Source organism: Calliphora vicina, chromosome 2, assembly GCF_958450345.1.
Source record: "Calliphora vicina chromosome 2, idCalVici1.1, whole genome shotgun sequence".
Lineage (NCBI taxonomy): Eukaryota > Metazoa > Arthropoda > Insecta > Diptera > Calliphoridae > Calliphora > Calliphora vicina.
In genome coordinates this window covers 141,527,880-141,552,626 of record NC_088781.1, presented here as the reverse complement: position 1 = coordinate 141,552,626, position 24,747 = coordinate 141,527,880, and the positions used below count along the sequence as shown (strand labels likewise).

Sequence of the window (24,747 nt, the reverse complement as noted above, 5' to 3'; positions counted from 1 at the left end):
ATGGTCATGAATGGGCCAAGTGAGCCTTGATATCGAGCAGTTCGTAATATTAGACCATCTGAGCTGAGCAGACTCAAATAATTTACGCTGTATGAGTGATTTATAGCAGGATAGCGGTAAACCGACCAGAAGATCAATCTCATCACCTGGTAGACGTGAGCCCCTTTTGGCCAGTTCATCCACGAACGTATTGCCAGGTACACCAGAGTTGCCCGGCACCCAGAATAACTCCAGGTTAGAATGTCTCGCCATGTCGTTAAGAGATACCCGGCATTCATGTACCAATCTGGATGTCGAATAGACACCAGATAAGGATTTACAGATTCGGATATGCACACCAAATAACCTATAGTACTTCACTCAGTATACCGCCCTTTTAATCGCTGAGATTTCAGCTTGAGTTACACTACATTGATCCTGTGCTATCTAAAGGTATTTATAGACGACAATACTGAGTATTAACACTTTTCAAATTTAAAATAATATTGAAATCAGTGGATATTTCAAAAAATCGTTTCGAAAAAACATTTATTGTTTACACGATAGTATTACAAATTTCTTTGTTGATTGATATTTTTCTGAAAATTTTATTTTTATTTTATATTTTCTTGACATTTTTATTTGCTTTATTTGTTTTTATAAATACATACCCGATACATATGAAAATAAAAAGTTTTTGAATTGTTTTAAACAAATTTTCAATACCGACCGTAAATCAAAAAAATCATTTGTATTTTTTGAAAATCTAATACAAATTTTATTTAGACGATGAAATTGTATTATGATACTTGAGTTTTTTACAAATATTAATACTCAGTATTGCCGTCTATAAATACCTTAAATAATATTTTATGCATCACTAGAAATTTTAAAAACATCCCAGCAGTTAAGCAAGTACTCAATGTATCTCTTATGGACAGTAATTGTCACTAATGTCTGACCACTTGCCAAATTCCAATATATAAAATTGGGTTAATTTAACATGTATGTGATTTTGTAGTGCATAGAGGAGTCAATTGGTTACTTTTTACATCACATGTAATCTAGTATGTAGACAATTGTCACTTAAGTGTATCTAAGTAATCTAAGATGTAGTCTTGTAGTTTTTTTTAAAAAAAAAAAACTTTTTTAGGGTAATTATGACCCTAAAAATTTCGGATTTTTCGTTTTCTCAGAAAAGCCAGTTCAAAATTTCGAACAGTTAAGTTTACACACATGTGTGATGCATTTGCATGTAAATCATGGTTTTTATGAATTATGAAACAGTTACATATGTTAGCAATAATTCCATATGTTTATTATTTTAATTTTATTTTTATTATTATTTTTAAAAATTTATTTAAAAAATGTCTACTTTTAGACACCTTTTTTAATTTAATGTAATTGCAGAAATTTGCCCCTAGCAACGAGGGAGGGCGATAGTCATGTCGGGATATAGTTTTTTATTAGTTAAAAGATGAGACTTAACATTCGTAATCCATTGGAGAGTTGTCGGAGAAAGGTTTGTTTACAAACAATAGTTTATTGTACTGTCTTGAAGTTGTGTAGCTGATCAAGTAACCAGTTAGGTAGCCAGTAAGGTAACTGACGCTATGTAACCAGTTTGTGAATCCAATGCATTGACTACTTTGGACCAGTTATCAGACAGTCTCATTGTAATCAAAAAGGGTGAATTGACCCCCAGCTTAGGACATTATGTAACTAGTTATCACCCTAAATGATAGGTAAAATCACTTGTTCTGAACAGTATCCTAGAACTGCTGGGATTTTCATATAGTGAACAACAAACTCTGTGCACGTGAAGTGCAAGTAAATTTTCTTTGTTTGTTGTCATTTCTGTTTAGCTAGAAGAGTATTTCGCAATATTTAACCTATATACATGGACAGAAAAAGCAGAACACAAGTGGATGTAAGTACAGGTGTCTAGACTGTATAACGAATCAATTGTTTAAAAAGGATTACATACATACATTTTGTAAATTTTCTTATTTAAAAACATAACAAATTTACAACAAATAAAAACGCTTAATATGGAATTTTCAAGGCCTTAAATGTTTTACTAAGATTCTAGTTGTTTTAGTTACAACTCCAAAACAGTGATCTTTACTTTCATTTCAGTAGTGCGATTCACTAACTTTTAACACTTTATCAGGTGTTAACTTTAACCACACATTCAGATGTTTGCACTAACCACTTTGTGATTCACTAACTTATTTTTAACCATGGTAAACAGTTTTATATTTCTCTGTTTTCAAATTGATATTACGTGGCAACTCTGCCAAGCGAAATGTAAAAATAGGAGAAAAGAACAAAGAAGAATAAAAAAAAAAACAAAACAAATAACTTTTTTGTAAAATTTTGTTGCCATTCTAAAATAAAATGATTTTAGAATGGCTAGTACTTCCACTAAAAGAAGCCGAGCGTCTGCCGAGCAGCTAAGTCACGTGGTTGACTTCATGATAAACAACCCGGGACTTGCTGGCGGCAAATTTAAAAAGCTCCTCGGAAAATTGGTGTGCGACAAGAAGTGGAGCGAATAGTCGAATGCCCTTAATTGTCTTGGCGGGGCGGTTAAAGCGGCCAACCAGTGGCAGGCTCATTATCAAATAAATTATAGGCTATATACTTCGAAGCCATTATATTACACGATTATAACGATAAACACTTTTCTAAACTTATTAAACCACACCAAAAATGCTGGTGTTAATAAACCACAATTTGTTTTGCTAAAAATAACAGCTGACTGAAACAGCTGTATTTAAACGCCAGCAGATATCGTTTAAAGTGTTAGTGAATAGCAAAATGGTTAATTTTGTGGTTAACATTTTTAAACGAAACAATTCTGGTTTAAAAAGCATAGTGAATCGCACTACAGGTCTCTGTTGAATATCGTATTAGTTATGTTGCTTAATATTTTAACACGAACAAGTCCTAGAAGTAACTTAAGTAATTGACTCGATTTCTGTGTGGTAGTTGGCAAAAAAAGTATGGTTAAATATTTACAAGATTTCTAACTATTTAAAGAAATATCAAAAGATCTGAAGGTTCATCGTTAATCTATTTCAAAAGCCATTAAATATAATATGGAAGACTTGAACATTGAAAGATATTGGTAAGGCAAAACGGAGTCGAACAACTATTTTGAAGAGAACCGAACACTTTTACCAGAAAACCAGCTCTTTAAGTTAAATGCTCCGATTATTTTGTGCACAGAGCCAAAGCTTATGCTGGGTTGAAGACGTATAAAGTTCAGAAGGTCCCAGATCACAATGTGGTAATGAACTTATAAGCAAAAGAACGAGCGAACAAATTTAGGTACAATTTTATAAAAAATACACCAATTATATGATGGATGATGAAACTTATTTAATGATAGACATTTCGCAATTTTCGCGTGTAGATTTTTATATGGCTGATGGAAATGAAAAACAAACAAAATTCCCCAAGAAGTTATTTGTGTGGCAAGCCATTTGCAATTGTGGCAAAATAAGCCAATAATTTGTAACATCAGGCACGATAAACACTTTCTTAAAACAGTACAGAGTGCCTTCATATTTCTGACTCGATTTGGCATCATTTAGCTATGGAAAAAAGGCCCTTAAGTGGTATTCAAACAACAATGTCAATTATATACCACAGGAGGCAAATCAAAAACTGTCCAGAACTTCAGCCTGTGGAAATGTATTGTGCTCATGTAAAAAAATAATTAAAGAACACAGGAAAGCTATCCCGTACATGCCTGAGTGAGTTTAAGCATAAACGTTCCACCTTTCCCAAATAGCTAACGAAAGAGGATTTCCGGAAAAAGTTAATAAATTTATAGATACCGAAGATTTTAGTGTTTAATGAATCTATACAATATCTGAATAAATTTATGTATTTTTGAGAACGAATTAAGTTTTATTTAACTTAACAATTTCTGATGTTAAAACGAAAATGAAGCAGTAATATTAAAGTAGGTACAAACATAATTTATTCATACATTTTAATCTACATTCTGATTTTATTTACCACCAAAAACACACACATTTTATTTAATGTTCTTAGACTCTCAATTTGAGATTAGTCGATAGACGTGTCCAAATCACATGAAATTAAAAACAGTATTCAAAATGTATTTAAATTGCCTCTATGTAGATATAGGACATGTAAGCTCAAACACACTAACATAAACTCTCATCGTAAGAAAATGTACTAAATTTTTATTTAAGATACTATTACACAATATACACATTCGTACTTATACATACATATGTTTTGAAAATTCTACTTTATATAATGCTACATGCCAGGTCAGTCTTAAATGTGGTTTAAAATAAATGGAAAAGCACTCGAATTTATAGTATTGGCTAGAAAAGTTTTCCTATACTATTGATCCTTTCGTAAGCATTTGCGGCAATTATCTAGGATATAGTATTTCCGGTAAAATTTCATCGTTAATTTAACTGAAAATCTCACACTATTCTATCGACAAGGGCATCTAATCTGAAATAAATTTTTGCTGAAAACTTTAAATGCTGTCTATATGTTAGATTTTGAAAGAATTTTCCATATGTCCTTCATATGTTTCACACGTGTTACAGATAATCGTTTGCTACGACATACAATCTGCTTCTTTTTACACTCAAATATAAAAGAAGGTTCATGAGCAAAAAAGTATGATTCTACTACCAAAAACAAAACCTTTAGTACACAAAAACTTGGTGATGTCGTACAATATATTGTACACAGAGATACAAACATTTATAAATGTGTGTGTGTAGACAGGCAATCATTGTACAGTTTAGATTCTTTTATTTCGTATGTATGTATTTGTGTACATTTGCTACGTGTTTTTCTTTTATTTCAGTTTCAGCTTCAGTGTTTTTTTTGAACACTGAGATAGATGGCAGCAAAGAAACAAACCAAAAATTAAAAAGAAGTGAAACAAGTTCATTTAGAATTCAGTAATTATTTATTTATAAGTTGAAACTGTTTCAATAACTCATGCCAACAGCATCAACAAACCATTGTATTGTACGTTGCTACGAGTTCTACCCCAACTGCCAACACAGAATATTTCAGTTTGTTGTTAGGTTAAGGTATATACAGACGTATGGTATATCGTATATGTTTTGGTATTAACAAAATATACATATACCTACAGTTATATACATATTATATAATTTATATAATAAACCTATTCGACCCACCTATTTTACTACCCTCATTTGTGACATTACCCCCACCAATCTTGAGTTTGAATGGCATACAAGAGAGTCCGTCAATGAGGAGCAGAGGATATTCACAAAATCTTTGTTGTTGCCAGTAACAAAGCCAATTTGCATGAATGGTCCATTTCATAAGACCAGTAAATAACAGAACACATAACAAGGATACGGAGATATAATTATATCTATATGAATTTTGTTAAAATTATCAAAAGCCTTATTGGATGAGGGTAACTATTTTTGGAAATTATAGGAAATAAATATGTATTTGTTTTATATTTCTATTGATATTCCAATTTCATATTAATTTTTATATGAAAAAAATGGCCATTTATAATTCTTCAAATAATTACATGAGAGAACTTTTTTTATTATTCGAACTAACAATATTGGAATGTATAGTCGCAGATAAAACTCAATAATAACCCGTTTTCTGCTACAATGTTTTGCTTTGCTTCACAAATTTGCTGCACAAATTTTTAAAATTAAAAAAAAAAAAAATTTTAAATTTAAAAAAAAACATTTTGATAAATTTTTGGGTGCTATGGGCCATTATTGGTCATAGGACACATATAAGGCGCACTTCTGAAAATCACTCAAAAATATAAATTATTGAAATTTTAAAAGAAAAATGTTTTTGCTCTTTTACTTAGTGTAGGGTATTATTATTACCATACTTTCTCACTTGTTTTTTTATGGTGAAATGACCATTATTATCAAAAAACAAATGTCAAAGTTTGGTACTCGTGTAACCTATAAACTGGCAAAATCATTCTACAAACAATCATTCTATAAACTTCAACGTGTTGTTTTGCATAATATGGTCGATTAGCTTAAATCGTAATCATATTATGATTGACATAGAATCATAACATGGCTGGCCTGAACCATTAAATAGTTGTGCTACTATCATAATATGATCATATCATCTACCTTGTTTTTAAATAATCATAATACGGTTGAGGTGAATCATGATATGGTTGGACACACTCATATTATGATAGTGCAATTCTAATATGTTCGGTTTTGTATTTATTTACAAACAATAATTGTCGTATAGCCATAATATTATCAAATATTCTATAATGTTTTTTGATTGTGCCGCAACCAATATATGATTAACAAGATATAAACTTATGGTTTAGTAGGATAATAATATGATATTTTATAATGTTACAATTTAGTAATATTATGATCATAAACGAACCATAATATAATTGGACAGCAAGCATTAAAATACAATACAATCATAATATGACTCTGTTAAATTATGGTCAACACAGCTATGTTTTATCATTGCGTGTATCTAGTGAATATTTAGTCTAGAATACAAGAAAATTCGAGAAGTAAAGAAGTCTCGGTGACACCTCTTTCAACAACAATTTTTTGGTAAAATAAAATGTGTAATGATCGGCAAAAATATATTAAAAAATATACAATTTAACAAATAAAATTTGTTTAAGGTTTTCTTGTAGCCCTAGTTTTATGCCATTTACTTCTTCTAACATCCAATATTTCCAGCAAAAGTAACCAGTACTCTTGGCTTCATTTTATATAATATTATATCCATAATAATGTTGATATACATACATATTTACTTGTGTATATAAATAATACAACTATAAACAGATAATCCTTATACAAATATGTATATGAATGTCTATTACTCAAATGTTTTTGTTATAGCTGTCTGTTTTTGTAGGAACGTGTCTAGTGTGTTGTCAGTCATCTGGTAAAAACGACAGCAAACTTCAATGCAACACGCAAATGTATTTGGTAAAACCTTATACAATTTGCACTCAGCTAAAAGCTATGGCAAAACTAACCGGAGAAGAAGTAATGTAGAAAAATAACAGAAATTAGAACAAGGAAAATGAAGAGAAATAAATGCCAAATATGTTTAAATCAGATCATGAAAACTTACAACTTTTTTTATTCTGAATTTATATATTGTTCGGTAGGGATAAAAGTCTAGAAAACTGGAAAATACTGAAATATGTACTTGGATTCGCTTGCATACATGTTGTAAGCAACACTTTTATCCCTCTTATTCAGCCAAAGTGAACAAACCACTTTAACTTTTTTTTTGATCCACATTTTACATACACACACTGTGATTGATATAACACACAGATACATATTGTACATAGAGATGAGGTATCCATATCACTTTGACAGGCTTACAATAAAACCTTGATAAGGGATGAAGTTTATTCCAACCAAATTTCCTGGTAAAAATAATCACAAACAATGTCATTCAAACAAAAGTACGTATTTTTTTTTTGCTCTAAAATATAGCCAAATGAAATAGAATACGAGGATATTCGGAAAAGTATGAATACAATCTAATAAAGTTTTCTTTTCTGGCATAAATGATGACTTTATGTTACCTTTATGAAAAAATGTAGTTTAGTAAGTATATATCTTGTTCATTGGAAATAATGTTGCCCTGAAACCCCGAAAATATGCTACATGTTTCACCCTCAATTTTATCAAATGGTAAGAAAGACAGCTCTATTTGTTATTGTTTTTCGAAGTTCGTTTGTATTTTTTTATTAAAAGTGTTAAAATGGAAGTAAAAATATTGTTTTAGAATATTTAAAAGTTTAATAAAAGAAAATTGCATAAATGGCAATGATTTTTGTGATCGTTAAAAATGTAAGATTTAATAAATATTACAAAATATGTTGACAACATTTAATGTCAGAAAGCAAAACACCATAAGAAATGATGGCTATATGATTTTAAGCATTTAAGTTTTTCACAATTGCCATTTCAAATACAATCTCTGTATAAAAATTAAGGTAAGTAACGTAAAATTTTACTTGTAGTTAATTTCACGAATTTTGGTTCATTAAAGTCCTTTGTATAAATTCTAATTAATTGTAAGGTTAATTTTCATGTGAATATTTTTATTATTTGGATGTAAACAAATTGAAAAATGCTATGTAAATAGTGTCAAACCAATGAGTGAGAAAGTTGCAAATAAAAGAACTAATAAGTTTTTAATTCAAATAACTTTTCAGACCACCCTATGTAGAAAAAAAATTTTAACAGGAATACAAAACAAAAAACAGGATACAAGAATAAAATCAAAATAGACAGCAGTTGAGTAATTTGTAGTTTTTTTGCTTTTAAATTTGTTTGACTGACTGACATTATTTTGTCATTAATTCTATATTCTTTTATATTGTTTTACCTTTTTATTATTATTATTATTATGGATCTCAGATTCTATCTTTAATAAAACATCGACATGGATACAAAAGTAGTAGACCTTTTTCGCAAATCCTTAAACAAATTTATAATTGTATTGTATATAAAAATTAAAAAAAAAATCAAAACCTGTATAAGATAGATTCATGTATACATATTAATGTAATTGTTTTGATTGACAATATTTTACAGACAACATTGTAAAATTTATATGAATATAAATAAACAGTAGAATAGAGATTGTTATAATATTGAAATAAAGACTTGATTCTGCTCAAAAATCTACAAACGCAAATATTTTATAAACAACATTTTTTTCTACAATAATGATTCCACTGTAGGTTGGTTATTTTTTTCACAAATGTGCTTCAATTTTATATCAGATATTTTCAGGTATAGGTCAAATAGCCTTAACACAAACTAAAAAAGTAAAAATTTAAATATAAAAAATGCAAATTTGTGTATTTATGGATTCTAGGATGGATTTTTTTTTTAATAATGTAGAGAAAAAACTATCAAATAAGAGTTGTTAAAATTGGAAAATCATGAATAAATTTATACATATTTGAGTGTAAAAAAAATAATCTGTAAGTTTTAGTTTTATATTATAAGGTGATAAAATTGTTTTCCCTCACTGCTGAAAATTTTAGCATAATCGGTTAACAATTATTTCAGTTAATGTTTCGAGATTTGATTCAAATGGACCAATATTCTATTATCGGATTTCAGGGTCACAAATTAAAACAATTTAATTAAATTTTTTAAAAATATTTAGTAGACTATTTTCTTATATTTAATTTTAGATTGTTTCTTTGGGTTGTTTATTTACGAGTAAGTAATTTAAAGATTCTAGGACATCGTTAACCGGGCGATTATTACCAAATTAAATTACAAAACAATTTTTCAGTGATAAGAATTAGCATTTATATTCTGAACGAAAATTATTGAAAAGCTTTTTATATCAGTCATCAAAAAAGATGAACGCTAAATTGATTTTGTCATTCCTTTTGTAGTACATCAAAATATTTGTTGTAGACCCATATTAGTATGTATATTTAGGATTCTTACAAAATTCTATGATGATCTAGTTATGTCCGTCCATCTGTCTGTCTGTTCAAAACAAAATAGGGCCCAAACTATAAGGTTTGTTTGGTATTGAGAATGGCCAGTACGGTCCATAATTTCACCTTGCCCCACATACAATTGTCCCCTCGGAATACAGTTTGAGCCGTCATAAGTATGTTGATTATGCGGAAATGTTGATAAAATTTTGAGGAAATTAGTGCTAAGTCAGAAAATGACTTCAATATTCATAATTGTCTTCTAAAAATTCAAATCTTGCTGAAATTGGATTTAAACAAGTTTTATATGAACCGAAATCCTTCCACCAACTTTTGTGAGGATCGGTTTATAATTGGCCCTATACGCTATATCAGAAAAATATTTCATTGTCACATATTGAGGGTGGGTATTAGAGTTTCGTGTTCGGTTTTAACCGACACGGAACCGCGGGTTTTCAAGGCCTAAAAAAGAAATCAAAAACCGAAAATTATTCTACGGTTTTAACTTTTGAACTAATTTCATTAGAAAAATTCAAAATTTAGAAATGATAATCAAACTTTTTCATCTAGTACTGTCTAGTTTGATTTAGTTCGCCTTTTTTTGGTATCATAATACAGCCCCCAATTCTTGATTAATTCCTTACTGAGAAGCATAGTAGCCAACTTTAATGTGTAGAACTTATTTAATATATTAACAAGTACGAGAGCTATATTCGGCTGTGCCGAATCTTATATAACCTTCAAAAAATTATACTTCAAAATACAAATTTTAAATATTTTTAGGTAAAAAAAATTTTTTTTTTGTCATTTTTTGGAAAAAAAATATTTTTTCCGATTTTGACACATTGTAGATCTTACTATGGTCTTATATACGTCGTTGCAAATGTCTTTGAAATATCTATCATTAGATATCCATATTGTCTATATTAATGACTTAGTAATCCACATATAGGTAAAAATCCCGAAGATATCTGGGGTCTTCAGAAAACTGATTTCAACAGACAGACAGACGGACATGGCTTAATCGACTCCACTATCTATAAGGATCCAGAATATATATATACTTTATAGGGTCGGAAAATTACAAACGGAATGACAAACTTATATATACCCTTCTCACGAAGGTGAAGGGTGTAAAAAAGTACCATTAAAAGAAAAAGTACTAATTTTCCTTTATCCTCTTTAACACCCGTCAAGTTTGGATTTAAAATTTTTATAGCATTTCCAATATTATCAACTGGTTTAGTTTCTATAACACTTAATATTTAATAAAAACCGAAAAAAATAGATACCGATTGGTTTTAAATTTTTTAAAATCGACACCGCAGTTTTGGTATACAACATATCTATTTATACGTACAATTATTTAAGTTAAAAGATAAGCCCTTTATTGGAACACGTATTCTATAAAAAATGTAATGAAAGCAGTATACAGCTTTTTCTTAGTTCTTGACAGAATTAAACTCGAGCGAAAACGAATCATTTTTTTTCGTTCGCGAAGTATTAAAAAAAATATTTCTGAAGAATTTAATAATAAATAAATAAGATTCCTATAAAAAATTTACTTGAGAAGACAAATATTGGTTTAGAGGGGGACTCTTTTTGCAACCACACAGAAGAAAGAACTGAACGATTTTGCTCGTGAATTATATTTATATTCAATGAAATTTTTATTATTTTTTTAAATTTTATAAAAACACGTTTATTTATTAACACATTTCCTGTATTTATTACACATAATTAAAAAAGCCACCTTAAGAACATAAATTACAACATTGTTTCTAATAATACCTAATTCTGGTATCTTTTAACACTTAATTATTTCCTTACAATTTGCTTAAGAAACCTTAATGATATTCAATGTTGATTTTATGACCCCTATTGAAAATTGTTTTACACATTGCCACTGAACAAGAGGAAAAGCAAAGAAAAACAAAAATGAAAAATATTGCCCTGCTTAATTATGCAAATATTTCTTATACTTATTCTTATATATATATTTGCTGTTGGTTGGCCTGACCAATGCAAATTAATTTATTATAGCACTTTCAGCAAAAAATAATAAAATGAAATAAAATAAAAATATCAACAGCAAATGAAAGCAAAAAAAGTGATAAATTAATTTCGTAATGTACACTTTAAAAACTGCCCTTTTAATAAATCAACAAAAATGTAAATATATAAAACAAGAACTGGCAAAAAGTAACCCAGAATTCAAAAGAATAAAATGTACAAATAAATAAATGAGTGAATAGTGCTGCTATTTTCTTTTTACACTATTTACGGGTTAAATAAAAAAACTCTGAAAATTTTGCTTGAAACTAAAAGTTTTTTATTTAAATTTTGTTGCTAACATTTTGTACAAACCAAGCAAATGAACCACATTTCAAATGGTGCGTGATTTGAAATGGCAGCAACAAACCAGAACAGGAGTAAAGCAATGATGAAGATGGTAAGGCGAGCAGGGTATGGCAGTGTTGAAAGTAATTACAATTTTAAATGGTCAAAAAACCATTAATGATTTTATTTCCAAAATAATGTTGCTCTTAAATTTGCATTGCTGTTTTTCTTGTGTTGTGGTGAAATGAAATAAAGTATAGTCAGTAATTTGAGTGGAGCACTAAAATGTAAAGAAATCATTAATTATTTTGATTGGGTTGGTTTTTGAAAACTTTTGACACAAATAATTTATATTGAAATAATTATTATTTATGAAAACTTTTTGCTTGCTCACCTTATCTGAATATTTGTTTATTTGTAAGCCTTTAATGCCTTTTTTAAAAACTTTATTGTTAAAGGTACTACAATGTTTGTTCATTTATTTCTTTGGCCACACGTTTTAAAGCAAATAATTAAGATTATTGCATTAATTCCTAAGATGGAAAAAATACCACCAAAAAAAGGTTTAATCTAAAGATGAATGTGTAAGTTGAAAAGCCTCAAATATACTCAACTTAATGTACCAAGGTAAGAATCCTTTCCTTTATTTCAGCTTTATTTGTAAACAAAATCAAAAGAAACAAGACAAAAGAAATGAAATACGAAAGCAAATAAAAGCTAGAATATAAAGATTTAATCTGGAAATCAATTTGTGCAAGTGTTGCTCTTAATAAAATGACTTGAGTGTCACACGCAACCAGAACCAGAACTAAGTGAAATAAAAATACTTAAACCCTAAAGACCAAAATCTACTATGAAATGTACCGACTTACGACACATGCATTAGGGTGGACTCTGTATATAACTTTAAGCTTCTTAAAACTAAATTTTAGCAAAAAATTTGAAGAAAGTAGAAATATTTCAATAAGTCCGTGACTTTTTGAATTTCCCGCCTCTAAACTGAAAGAGCAACGCTGCAGTCAGTTGATTCCTGTCAAAATTTGAACAAGCTGCATCATTTAGTTTATATTTGACAACCATTGATAGCAGACAACCGTGTGACTTGAGGAGAAAATGGAAAAAAGTGAATTTCGTGTGCTTAATGAGCGGAAAAACACAATCACTCAAACCTAGGCTAAGCTTGATAAATATTATGGGAACACTGCACCATCAATTTCAATGGTAAAAAAGTGGTTTACTGAATTCCGTTGTGGCTGTATAAGCACGAAAGATGCCGAACGTTCTGGACGTCCATTTGAGATCTCTACACCCGAAACAATTGCAAAAATTTACGATATTGATCACTTGGGTATGCGAAAGATCTCTGCTCACAATCAACCACAAATGCAATCGTGTGACAACTTCGCTGGAGTGTTTGACGTTTTTCAACCGCAATATGGACGAGTTTTTGCTCCATTTCGTTACCCTGGACGAAACATGGATGTACCACAATACACAAGAGCCCAAACATTTGTCAAAACAGATTATCGGGGTGAATCACAGCAAAAGAAGTCCAAAGTCAGTCAATAATGACAAAAATTACCGTTTTTTGGGATACACGCGATAAAATTTACAGACGGCAGCAACGAAAATCTGAAAATTTAAAAATTAGCGCCACCCTAATGAACACTCACAAGCACAAATACTTACTCACATATTTAAAGAATAAATAATATGGTGAAAGCTGAAGAAAAGGCTTAAATTTACATTTCCTTTATTTGTAGCTGTTCTTTTTTTTATTATTCTTTAATTTTGTTGTTTATATAGTGGTTGTTTTTGTACAGTATTGTATTTCTTAACATCCTTTTTCTTGGCAGTGCTATAATAAATAATTCCTTCTCTCGTTTCCTACTTTCGTGAAAAGACAAGCACACGCAAGTACTTACATTTCAAGATTTTGTTAAAGAGAACTTAAAAATTCTTACTTAAAACAATAATATTCTTAAAGATTTGAGAAGTCTAAGAATTAAGTTAAATTTAAAACAAATAAATTGTTCCATTAATTTCAAATAAACTACAAAATTTTAGTTTAATAAACCTAAAAAATTTATTTTAATTTTGAAAAGTAATGATTTGTCATATTTTATGCAAAATTATGACTGCGCTAGAATTTAATGATTTTCATTTATTCACAAATTCATAAAGTACGACTTTATATTTTATTTATTATTTACAATTATTGTTGTTAATGATGCTAACGTAGTACAGTTGAAAATTGTATGGAAACCAAACTGTATACAATTCTGTAATATTTGCTTCCACATTCAATACACATTTCAAGCGACTTAATGACTCTTCAACACGCAAAAGTCCTTAAGAGAATAAAGAACTTAACTTAAAAATAAAATACAAAACAAAACGTTTGATATATTCAAAGTATTTGACTGTTTTTGACAAGGAAATAAAGGCACCCTGCAGCTCATGAAACTAGTTCGATATTGATTAATACAGTCGTCATATTATTGCCATTAAACAGAACCAACTTATAACGTTTTGCGAATGTCCATTGCTACCCTCTTTATAACTATATACTAGTGAAATTACTAGAGAATAGTGGTTGCTTGGTGGGGTGCGCAAACTTGTTCAAGTTTTTTAATTTTGACAACAGGAATTCATTACTGACTGGTATAGCTTTCAGAAATTAATATTGATGGTAACATGGTACCTTACAATCACAAATTTCTCAAATGTACACATCTTGCATTACTTAGAATTAGAGAAATAACTACTAATAATGATCATAGTTCATCAAATTTCAAAGTTTGCAATTGCTTCATTTAAAACAGCAGGACTGCATTGAAAAAAGACTACATATAATCAAAGACTTGAATTTTGTAAAATTTTTGTACATTTCAAGACAAAAAGAAACTCAGTGACATTCTGTAATTGACAGCAAAACAAATTGTAGAAAAATACTATTGAATACAAAACACGAAAGTAAGACACCGTTTGATTTGTTAAATATTTCAGCAATAATTTTTATTCTTAAACTTGTTTTATAATTCTCTTGACTACATGTTTATTTTTCCTTTAATATTTAAGAAATACTTTCGTAAAATAATTGGACATTTTTAATCCCCACTCAAATTTCAATTGTCAATTCATTGTATTTTGTTTCGTAATTAATTTCGTCATGAGACTAACATTTTTTATTTATTTAACTACTTTAATCGTAAATAGTAAAGTTTCCATTACTGAAACGTAAATATAAAGTAATGTAATGTTTTACTTTGATCCAGTTATTTTAGGATAGTAGACGATAGTGTAACCCAATAATCTAGACTATAGTATGCTGGACTATCAATCCAAAGGTTGCGGGTTCGATTCCTGCCAGAGTATCTGGGTGTTTCTGCAGACTAGCAAAACACTTTGTAGTTTGGGTTTGTTAAAAAAACCCAACATAATATAGAACAGAATGTCTGCTCTTAGTTTGCAAATGCATTTGGTCAATTGGAATAATGATTTTATTGGGTGTATGACTTAAAAATGCAGGAATTACAATAGATAACATTTCTTTTGAACGCGTAATGTATTTAATAACTTATATGTCTATAATTTATTCTCATTTAGTTATTGAACATTATAGTGTAATTTGCTTCTAAAATATTGAATTTTGTACCAAAATTGCGTCATATGCGGGAAGTTTTGTTTTAGTTCTATAATTTGGAAAAAAGTGCAGCTGAAGCACACCGATTGCTCACCGAAGCATATGGTGAATGTGTTTCATCGGTTTCAACGTGCGAGAGATGGTTTGAGCGTTTCAGATGTGGTGATTTTGACAAAGATCCCACAGGCCAGCCGAGAATCACTCCATGAAGATTGGTATCAAACTCAACAAGAGCCTGCAAAATCAGTGGCTACTCAATCAGCATTTTTAAAATTTTGCAAGCAGGAGGATGCATCCAAAAGCAGGGAAATTGGGTGAGACCTTGAAAGACGATTTTGTATGTCTGAAATGATGCTTGAACGCTATATAAGAAAATCATTTTTGCAGCGAATCATTACTTGGGATGAAAAATGGATACATTACGATAACCCGAAGCGTAAGAGATCGTATGTGAAACCTCGAAACTCAGCCAGCCGAATCGACACCAAAGCCAAATATCCATGGCGTTAGGATCCTATCTATTATGATCTACTGAAATCTGACCAGACCATCACAAGGAACGTGTACGGTCGATTGATTCGTTTGATTGGCCGAAAAACGCCCAGAATATGCGACCAGACATGAAACCATAATATTCCATCATGACAACGTTCGGCCATGTTGCAATACCTGCCCCACCCGCTTTATAGCTCAGACCGTGCCCCTTCCGACTACTATTTGTTTCGATGGATGCAGAACACTCTCTCTCTGCGATACGCTTCACTATGGAACATAGTATCCGATATTGGCTTGATTCGTTTTTGGCCTCAAAAGATGAGTATATGTTGCCCGCATTTTGAAGCTTTACACCCAATTAGGGTTTTTATCCCGGGAATTCCCGGAACAAATTTTCCAGGAATATCGGCAATTTTGCACTACTTGATTCCCGCGATTTTTAGTCGGGATTCCCGTGAATTAAAAACTGATGTAACTACAAAGAAAACAAATTAGAACTCTATTTTTTTTTTTTTTAAAAAAAGTGAAAATGTTTTTTTTTTTTATCTCGGCAATAATAGACAGCTTATTATTATTTATTTGGGGTGTTTCTAATGAACATTTAAAAACGCATATGGAAAACTGCACGATCTAGAAATAAAGGTAAATAATCTTCATTGCCAAGATTGACCAGTGCGAATTATTCCAGAAAACACTAGCAGAATAAAGGCCCCTACTTTTGATGGCGGCACACCATTTGGTATTTTCAAGTATAGAATTGATTTTGACCATTTTGGTGACGATGACAGCTTTATAATGACTGTGTTTTGCAAATGTTTTATTATAAAAATTTACCTTTGAATCCAATAATTTCGAAATTTTCGCAATCAACATAAATTTGATCTCTTAACTATTCAAAGGCCTTAGAAATTTTTTTTCCAGTTCATTTTGAAAATGATTAAAAGCTAAATAAAACTGAATGAAGAAAAAACATTTAACTCAATTTGTAGTAGATTTGAATCAACAAAAATTTAATCATTCAAAGTTTGAATAAATTCTGTTATTAATTATCTTCAAAATTAATTCAATTTAAATGAAGCTTTTGAAGGAAGCAAAAGAATTAGATATTGGGAATGGATTTATGAAATGAAAGGTTGACATTTTTTAATTACGGATTAAGATTTTAGTGAATTGAGCTCAAATTGAATTAATTAATACGAAGCTCTATTATATATAATGATTGAAATACTAAGTTTTTATATTAAATTTTGCTATAATATTCACAGTTTACAGTATTATTATATATTTCGGGAATAGCCGGATACCCGGGAATGTAGAGAAATATGTTACCGATTCCCGGGTATCAAAAAAAGGTCGGGAAATTAAAAACCCTAAACGCAATAGAAAACCCTTTATTTTGTCAGAGTCGGCCAAAGAGAGAAAATAGTATTTCCAATAGACAATTTTGTGTATAACAGTATTTTCTGTAGACAATATTTGGTATAACAGTATTATCCATAGAAAATTTGATGTATTTTTCATATAAATTTTTAGCATAATAGTATTTTGAATAGAAATGTCATGTTAAGGGAAATTATGTCTATAACAGCAACTGTGTAAATTTATTTGCAGTGTGTCTAGTTGTCTGGCCCTTCCATTTGTGTCTGGTTGCCTGACAGCATTTGCTCGTGTTTATTTTAGTATTTGTTCGTTGGCTTGTCTGTAATTGTGTGATAGTTTTAAACTTGTCTAAGTATAATGTTTTAACCACATTTAAGCTGCTTGAAACCTTAGTAATGTCTCCTTAGTGTCTGGCATATGTTCATTTTCATACAAACTCACATATGTTTAATAGTGCATATCTATACAAATACAAACTACAAACCAATAAAGTAATTACTGTAGTCTTGTCTAGCATTTGTATGGTGGTATGTTCTGGAGCTGTTAAGTACAGCTTACGTTATGGACACTTATGTCCATTAAATGGCGTTGAAGATTAGTCATTGTGTGATGTCTGTCATTGATGTGGTAGCATCGTATTACAAAAGAGAAAATTAACTACAATTTTTAAAGCATTTACATGTATATAACATTTCTACATATATTTTAAATTTAAAGTTTAACTAAAATAGATACTTACTCTAACTATGAGTATTTAAAGTTTCGAGTAAATAGTCTATAACATTTTATGCAAGTTTCAAATTAAATGTGACTTAAAATGTATGACAATCAGCTCTAAATAAGGGTTGATACCAATTTCAATCAATGCTATTGTAGCTTAGTTTAGTGACAAGTTAAGTTATTTTTATTTAATATTTATTTCATTAGATATAAAAAAGTAATTGAAAATTCAATTTGCATTTATTCCATTACAAATGAATAATAATTTCTATACATTCTTTCAACTTCACAGTTGTCAATATATTCCAGCAATTGCCTTATAGAAAATGTTTAGAGATATTGAATATTTTATAGTTGTTATTTTAATTTTCCGCCATTGTATACTAATATTAGTCAAAAGTCATTCTAAATTGCCACAATGGATTTTCGCAGAAACACAGAAAATCAAATAAAACTAAAATCCAGCAGTCAACTGCATTTGGACATGTACTACTGAAATAATAACAACAATTAAATAAATAAAATTTTCACGTGCAACTTCAAAACTGCCACTCTAACTAAAGTGAACAATTGAAAAAATTGTTTACAAAAAAATAAAAAAAAAAATACAAATTGCGTTAAAACTGCCAATCATGTCATAGTTGGGTCCACACGAATTTTGTGGAAATAATGTATGTTGTGAAAAATTGTTCAAATGTACAAATTCAATTGTATCGACACCTACCCAGCAAACATAAAAGAGGAACATCGAGGGTTAAAGAAAAATATACTTCTGATATAGGAGTTATATGAGGGGTATATAAAACTTGTTTCTGAGGGGGACCTTTTCGCCATACGTTACAATATAATTTCTGAGTATTTGGAACTAATAATCAACATATTGTTAAGTTTTTACCTTTTAAAAACGGTGGTCTATTTCCTGTAAATAAACTGGATACTTTTGATTGCAAATAAAAGCAGTTGAGTAGTTTAAAATTGTAAAAGATCTTTATTTATTCAAATTTACACAACAACAGTTTAAATAGTCCCTAAGTTTTTAATACACACACACTTAAATTACACTTTATAATGTACAAGAATGAAGTTGATGTTAACTCTAACAGCGCCTATGATAAACTCATTCACTACCTCAAGCGCAGTCACTATTTATATACACTGCCATCTTCATTCGAATAGCCTCGATTTTTCTTAACGGACAAAACTAATATATTCGAATTTTAGAGCTTTCAATATTAATTTTAGCAGCTTCAAAATTTAGTGTTGCCATTCGTATAATCAATGCTAATAACTGCATGCTGTCAACATTGTTGATAAGTAGAACCTTCTATTCGAATCGCTAATGCAAATTCGTAACAATATTTATGACTGTTCAAACCAAATCCAGGGAGGACATTTGTAAGTGAGCTATGTGAAATCATGAACCTATATTCCCCATTTTCAATATTAAACAAATCTTGTCAACAAAGAGTATTTGTGGAAATTTTCAAACAGGTAGCTCCTTTCGTTTGCGCCTTGTCGTGTTCTCTAGACAGACAGACGGATCGTCTTAGAATTTGACAAGACAGACCAGATAGTCATAGAATTTCATAAGGAGCCAGGGTCTGCGATGAATATTTTGATGTGTTAGAAACGGAATGACAAAATCAATAAGGGCCAGCTTAATAAACATGTATGTATGTCATTTGTGTATGACAATATCTATACAAAATACATTTAGTTTTGCATTTAACTCTAAATTTAAAACATTATTTTCGCATTCAGCTTAATGTTGGCCATTTAGTTAATTTATATTTAATTGCATTAATATTAAATTTAGAGGTTAATTTCAAAGTGTGCTAGAAAATACATAAATTTTATACAAATAAAACAGTAAAAAATATATGGATCAGAGTGAGTGTTATTTTACATTAAGCAGATGCATAAGGTTAAATTACAAATCCAAAATTAATGGCTTGTATTATGTAGAGGAAGCTATTACGGTAATATCCATATATTATCTTAAGCCATACGCTATAAATATATAATATGACTTCCGTTATTTTTTTACAACTAAGTACCCTAACGAATCAGTCGTGCCAAAATTACGAGTACAACCAAATAATTTCCACACACAGTCAACAATACATCGAACCAACCCCGACCACTAACCAAGCAGTATACATAAAACCAGTTAAATGAATAACAAGAGGCAGTTTGCTACTAAATTTCTATATTATCATTTCTTGGCAGAAGAACAAGTGTGTGTAGTACAAAAACTTGCCCCCACTAAAAGAACATGGTCTCTATAAACCCCTTTCTCCCACAAAAGAACCATAACAATTGGTTTTATGTTGTATTTGGGATTTTATGTATTTTAAATAGTAACGGATAAAGTATTGCGTATGCGAGTATGTGTGTATATTTGAGAAATGTACGTAGGAGTAAGTATGTACGTGTGATTGTATATATCACATACATACAAGCAAAGATTTATAACTGAACAATAAACTAATGGGTATTTAGTAACTTAATTGAAGAGTTTCCGGTTAAACAATATCAACTTATAAATCGTCTTTGCCGTGTGGTAAAATGTGTAAGCAATAAACTATAAATTTCAAGGATATCAACTAATTTCCTTTGATAAAATCTAAACGGATTTTGCTATTAAGTACCTACGTTTTTTTTTCTGGTTATTAAGAAACAAAGAATTTTCTCTACCAGATCTTAATATAAAATGTAAGTTTAAGTATTTACAAAGTTTGTATAAAACTATGACGTAAAAGCTTTCAGCGGATATGAGAGTTATTAAGAAAGTAAGCTCAGTTATTTTACAGGTTTATGTTGAATGTAATGAAGTCATATTAAATATTACAATTTAAGTTTCATCTAACAATCGAAAACAAAATTACGTTGTTTTTGCTCGTGTGTTGTTTTCCATACATAGGGTAAGTCTAAGTATTTTGCAGAGGTGGAACAATTTTCATCATGGATTTTGAGTTTTCAAAATTAATTGATTTCAAGCCCCATCTAAAACAATACATCTAAGACTCTATGAACATTCAGTGTAACACATATGTCCAAATAGGTCCAAAAGGGTTAAAATCGGGTTTTTAATATGAAAGAACATTTACAGTTTAAGAACTGAGATCAATAAAACTTGTCTTCAATTTGTACTGTTTGCATTAGCTTTAAACCTGAGCTGTATTAAATTTAGTCTTAAAAACAATTATAAAAATTGAATACTATCTTTATCCACTTACCATTAAAACTATCGTCCACAGCGTGACATTTGTAAATGAAGGACCATGTGTTCTTCTGCATAGTGGGGATGATTGTAATGCTCTGCTTTTTCTTTTCTTAGTAACCATGATTGAATTTTGCATTTGCCACGTAACATGTCTTAAACTGTAAAATAAAGAGAAACAAAAATTTAATTTTAACAAATTATGCAGTATTTAGTAATAACATTTACACATAAGCAAATATTTATGAAAAACTGTTTCTTAAGAACTTAAATATTAAAGCTTGTTGATTAATTGAGGCTATCAGTGCAAAAGTGGTGTAACCCCAAACTATTTATTTAATGGTATATTCCACTTACACCACTTTTGATACATTACTTTGTTATATTATGCTCTGTGTAAAAACGAGTTTTTCAGCTCCTTCTGCTTTTGAATACCAAAAGATTGCTTTTGTGTTGATATTGATAATGTAAGGACTGTATGTATCAGCAACCAAACAAAATTGTGGGTTACACCGCTTTTGCACTGATGGCCTCAATTATAAAATGTACAGAGATTTTTAAAAATATAATATTCTAATTTCCCGGACTTTTTCCATTCGAGGGAAATATTCCCGGGCATTTTTGAATACTAAATTAAGGCAAATAACAGTAATTTTTTTTAATTTTATTAAAAGATTTCAAATGTGTGACTAAATTGAAAAAATTAGAAATTCGTTTCGAAAAATTTTAGTTGGGATGACAAAAATTCGGTTATTTATTTAATCGAATCATTGGCAACAAATTATAACGAAATAATTTTGTAACTTTAAGAAGAAAACTTATAAAAAAAATTCCGGGAACTTCTAAAAACAACTTCTTACCGTAAAATATAACTTTTCCAATTAAATATCATGTGCTAGAAATAAAAACTTTGTCTTACGCGTGTACTTAAGCAAATGGGTTGTAGTGTGTAATACTAAATAAATATTAGTTGTAGTTGTAGTTGTGTTTTACTGTCTTTAGAGTTTTTGTGTGGCATGTAAAACTTTATTTTATTTTATGTGTTACAAATCGTTACTGATTTAATCATAAAACTTTTACACTAACCCAATTGGCAAAATGGTCTAGTTGTCTTTACGACATTATGAAATTTGTCATCTACTAGGTATTATTCAAATTATATAGCAATTGCATATATGATGACGTGATTTAAGCCACTATAGATTACAGTGCACATTATAATAAAGCTCATAAAGGAATATTTAAACACTTGTTTAAAAAGTTATCAGAATTCTACTACTCCAAGGCTATCTTGAAGACATGGTCAACTGGGCATAAATATCTGGGCACGAAGTATGTGTGTGTTTGCGAATAAACATTGTTAATGAAAGGAATTAGTGTTGAAGCGACAATAATCACGTGTCACGTATTAAATAAACACTTTTATGTGCTTCTATTACGGTTTAAGGTTTTATGGTTTTTGAACATTGGGGATGGCTGGGGGACGGAAGTGTTTGCGGAATATGATTTGTTGCGAGTTGTTAAAGTTTTAGTCTACTACTGAATGACTCTACCAAATTCTAATAAAATTAATAGCATAACAAAAGCAAACTTACATACATTGATATAATTAAACTGGTGTGGAATATATGATTTGACTTGGCTTGTTTATTTTATTTCATATAGCCATGTCCATCTGTCCGTCTGTATATTGAAATCAACATTCCGGAACCCCCAAATAACTTACAGACATGATTCATAGAGCATATGTTAATGTCCCGGTTCGGTTGATATTTAAATTCGGGAAAATCGGCCCAGAAATGGCTGAGATATAAGTAAAAAAACCTTGACTAACTCGATGTTTGACATCTTTTTTATCTATATCTGGATTAATATTGATAATATGGATATCTAATGATAGATATTTCAAAGACCTTTGCAACGGCGTATATAAGGCATATTAAGTCGGACGTACAATGGGTCAAAATCGGGAAAAATATTTTTTAACACGATTTTTTTTATCAAAAAAAATTTTTTTGTCATAAAATTTTTTCCACTAATTTAAAAAAAAAAATATGAGGATTTAAGAACGCGATATTTGTGAAAAGGTACTGTGCTAAGTACCTTTTGCACACTAAGTTAACGATATATAAATTTTATTTTCGGTAACCATAATACAAAATTTGTATAATTTATAGTTCGTGGAACTAAAGTTTTCATTAAACAAAAATCAAAATTCGTTTAAATTTCTTCCTAAATTTCATTTGTTGTAAAAGAAATGCTAGACTATTGCAATTAAACTTATGGCAAGTGATAAAAATAAAGTGTCCTAAATCTTCGGAAATGTAGCATTTTTGAATTCTTAAGGCTCTATCTTTATGCAATTATTTTATATCTTTTACGAAATATTGTCAAATGCTATAATTTTCTACAAAATACATCAATATTTTTAAAAGTGGTATCCTTGGATATACTTCACTTTGGAACAGAGTATCCGATATTGACTTGATTCGTTCATGGACTCAAGAGATGAGCAATTGTTTTGGCTTGGAATCCATATGGCAGAAAGATGGGAAAAGGTCATAGCTAACAATGGCCAATAAAAATTTTTCAAAATAAAAGCTAAAAATTTAAAAAAATCCTGCATTGGTAAGTCATGCACCCAATATACATAAAATTGGTCAAAGTAATAAAGGGCGGAAAAGTGACAATATACTTAGAAAATTATAAATTGTAGTGAATAAATTGTTTTTTTTAAAGTGAAATAAAAAAATAAATAAAATTACGTTCTTTAGCCTGGTGTGTTATTTTCCACACAAAATTTTTTCATAGTTAAAATAATATAATTTGCCAGTTACATCAAATTGGCGTATCTTCAAAACATTTTACACAAACACTTAGGTTACGAGTAGTATTACACTTTGACAGAAACAGCACATTAGACGACTATGTTCCTAGTGCAAAATATATAGAAATTACATATGTGTGGAAAACCACACACTAGGATAATTTACGTAACTTTTTTATCAAAAACTATTATTATTTAATATGAAAAAGGTCTCCTTAAATTTATTTTTATTTGTGGATGCTAATACAGTTAAGAATTGTGTACTAAATCTTCGGAAACGTAGCATTTTTGAATTCTTAAGGCTCAATCTTTATGCAATTATTTTATATCTTTTACGAAATATTGCCAAATGCTATAATTTTCTATAAAATACATCAATATTTTTAAAAATGGTATCAAAGTTTTTCATAAATATATTTTCTAAAGCTTGAATGAGCTTAAACCGGTTAACTGTCGTACAAAAACCGGTTTGTCAAAAAACCGAAAGCGGTGGAGTTTACAAAGAGGTTTTCTGTTTTGGATACTCTAGTTAAAAAGTTTATATTTTTTATAAATAATAAAACCTTTACATGGAATTAAAGGGTATAAATAATTCATTCCAATTATAGGTAAATGTTTTTTGTGCATCA

The 24,747-nt window shown here is 29.6% G+C and overlaps 1 protein-coding gene across 3 annotated transcripts in view; it reads right to left on the bottom strand.

The window, feature by feature from the left end:
* nolo (no long nerve cord) overlaps positions 1-24,747 on the bottom strand; it is a 137,656-nt gene that overhangs the window by 73,822 nt on the left and 39,087 nt on the right. For all 3 annotated transcript variants that reach the window (XM_065502304.1, XM_065502306.1, XM_065502305.1), the window contains exon 2: positions 21,308-21,452. In XM_065502304.1, the coding sequence (XP_065358376.1) occupies positions 21,308-21,452 (145 nt within the window). The remainder of the gene's footprint in view (positions 1-21,307; positions 21,453-24,747) is intronic.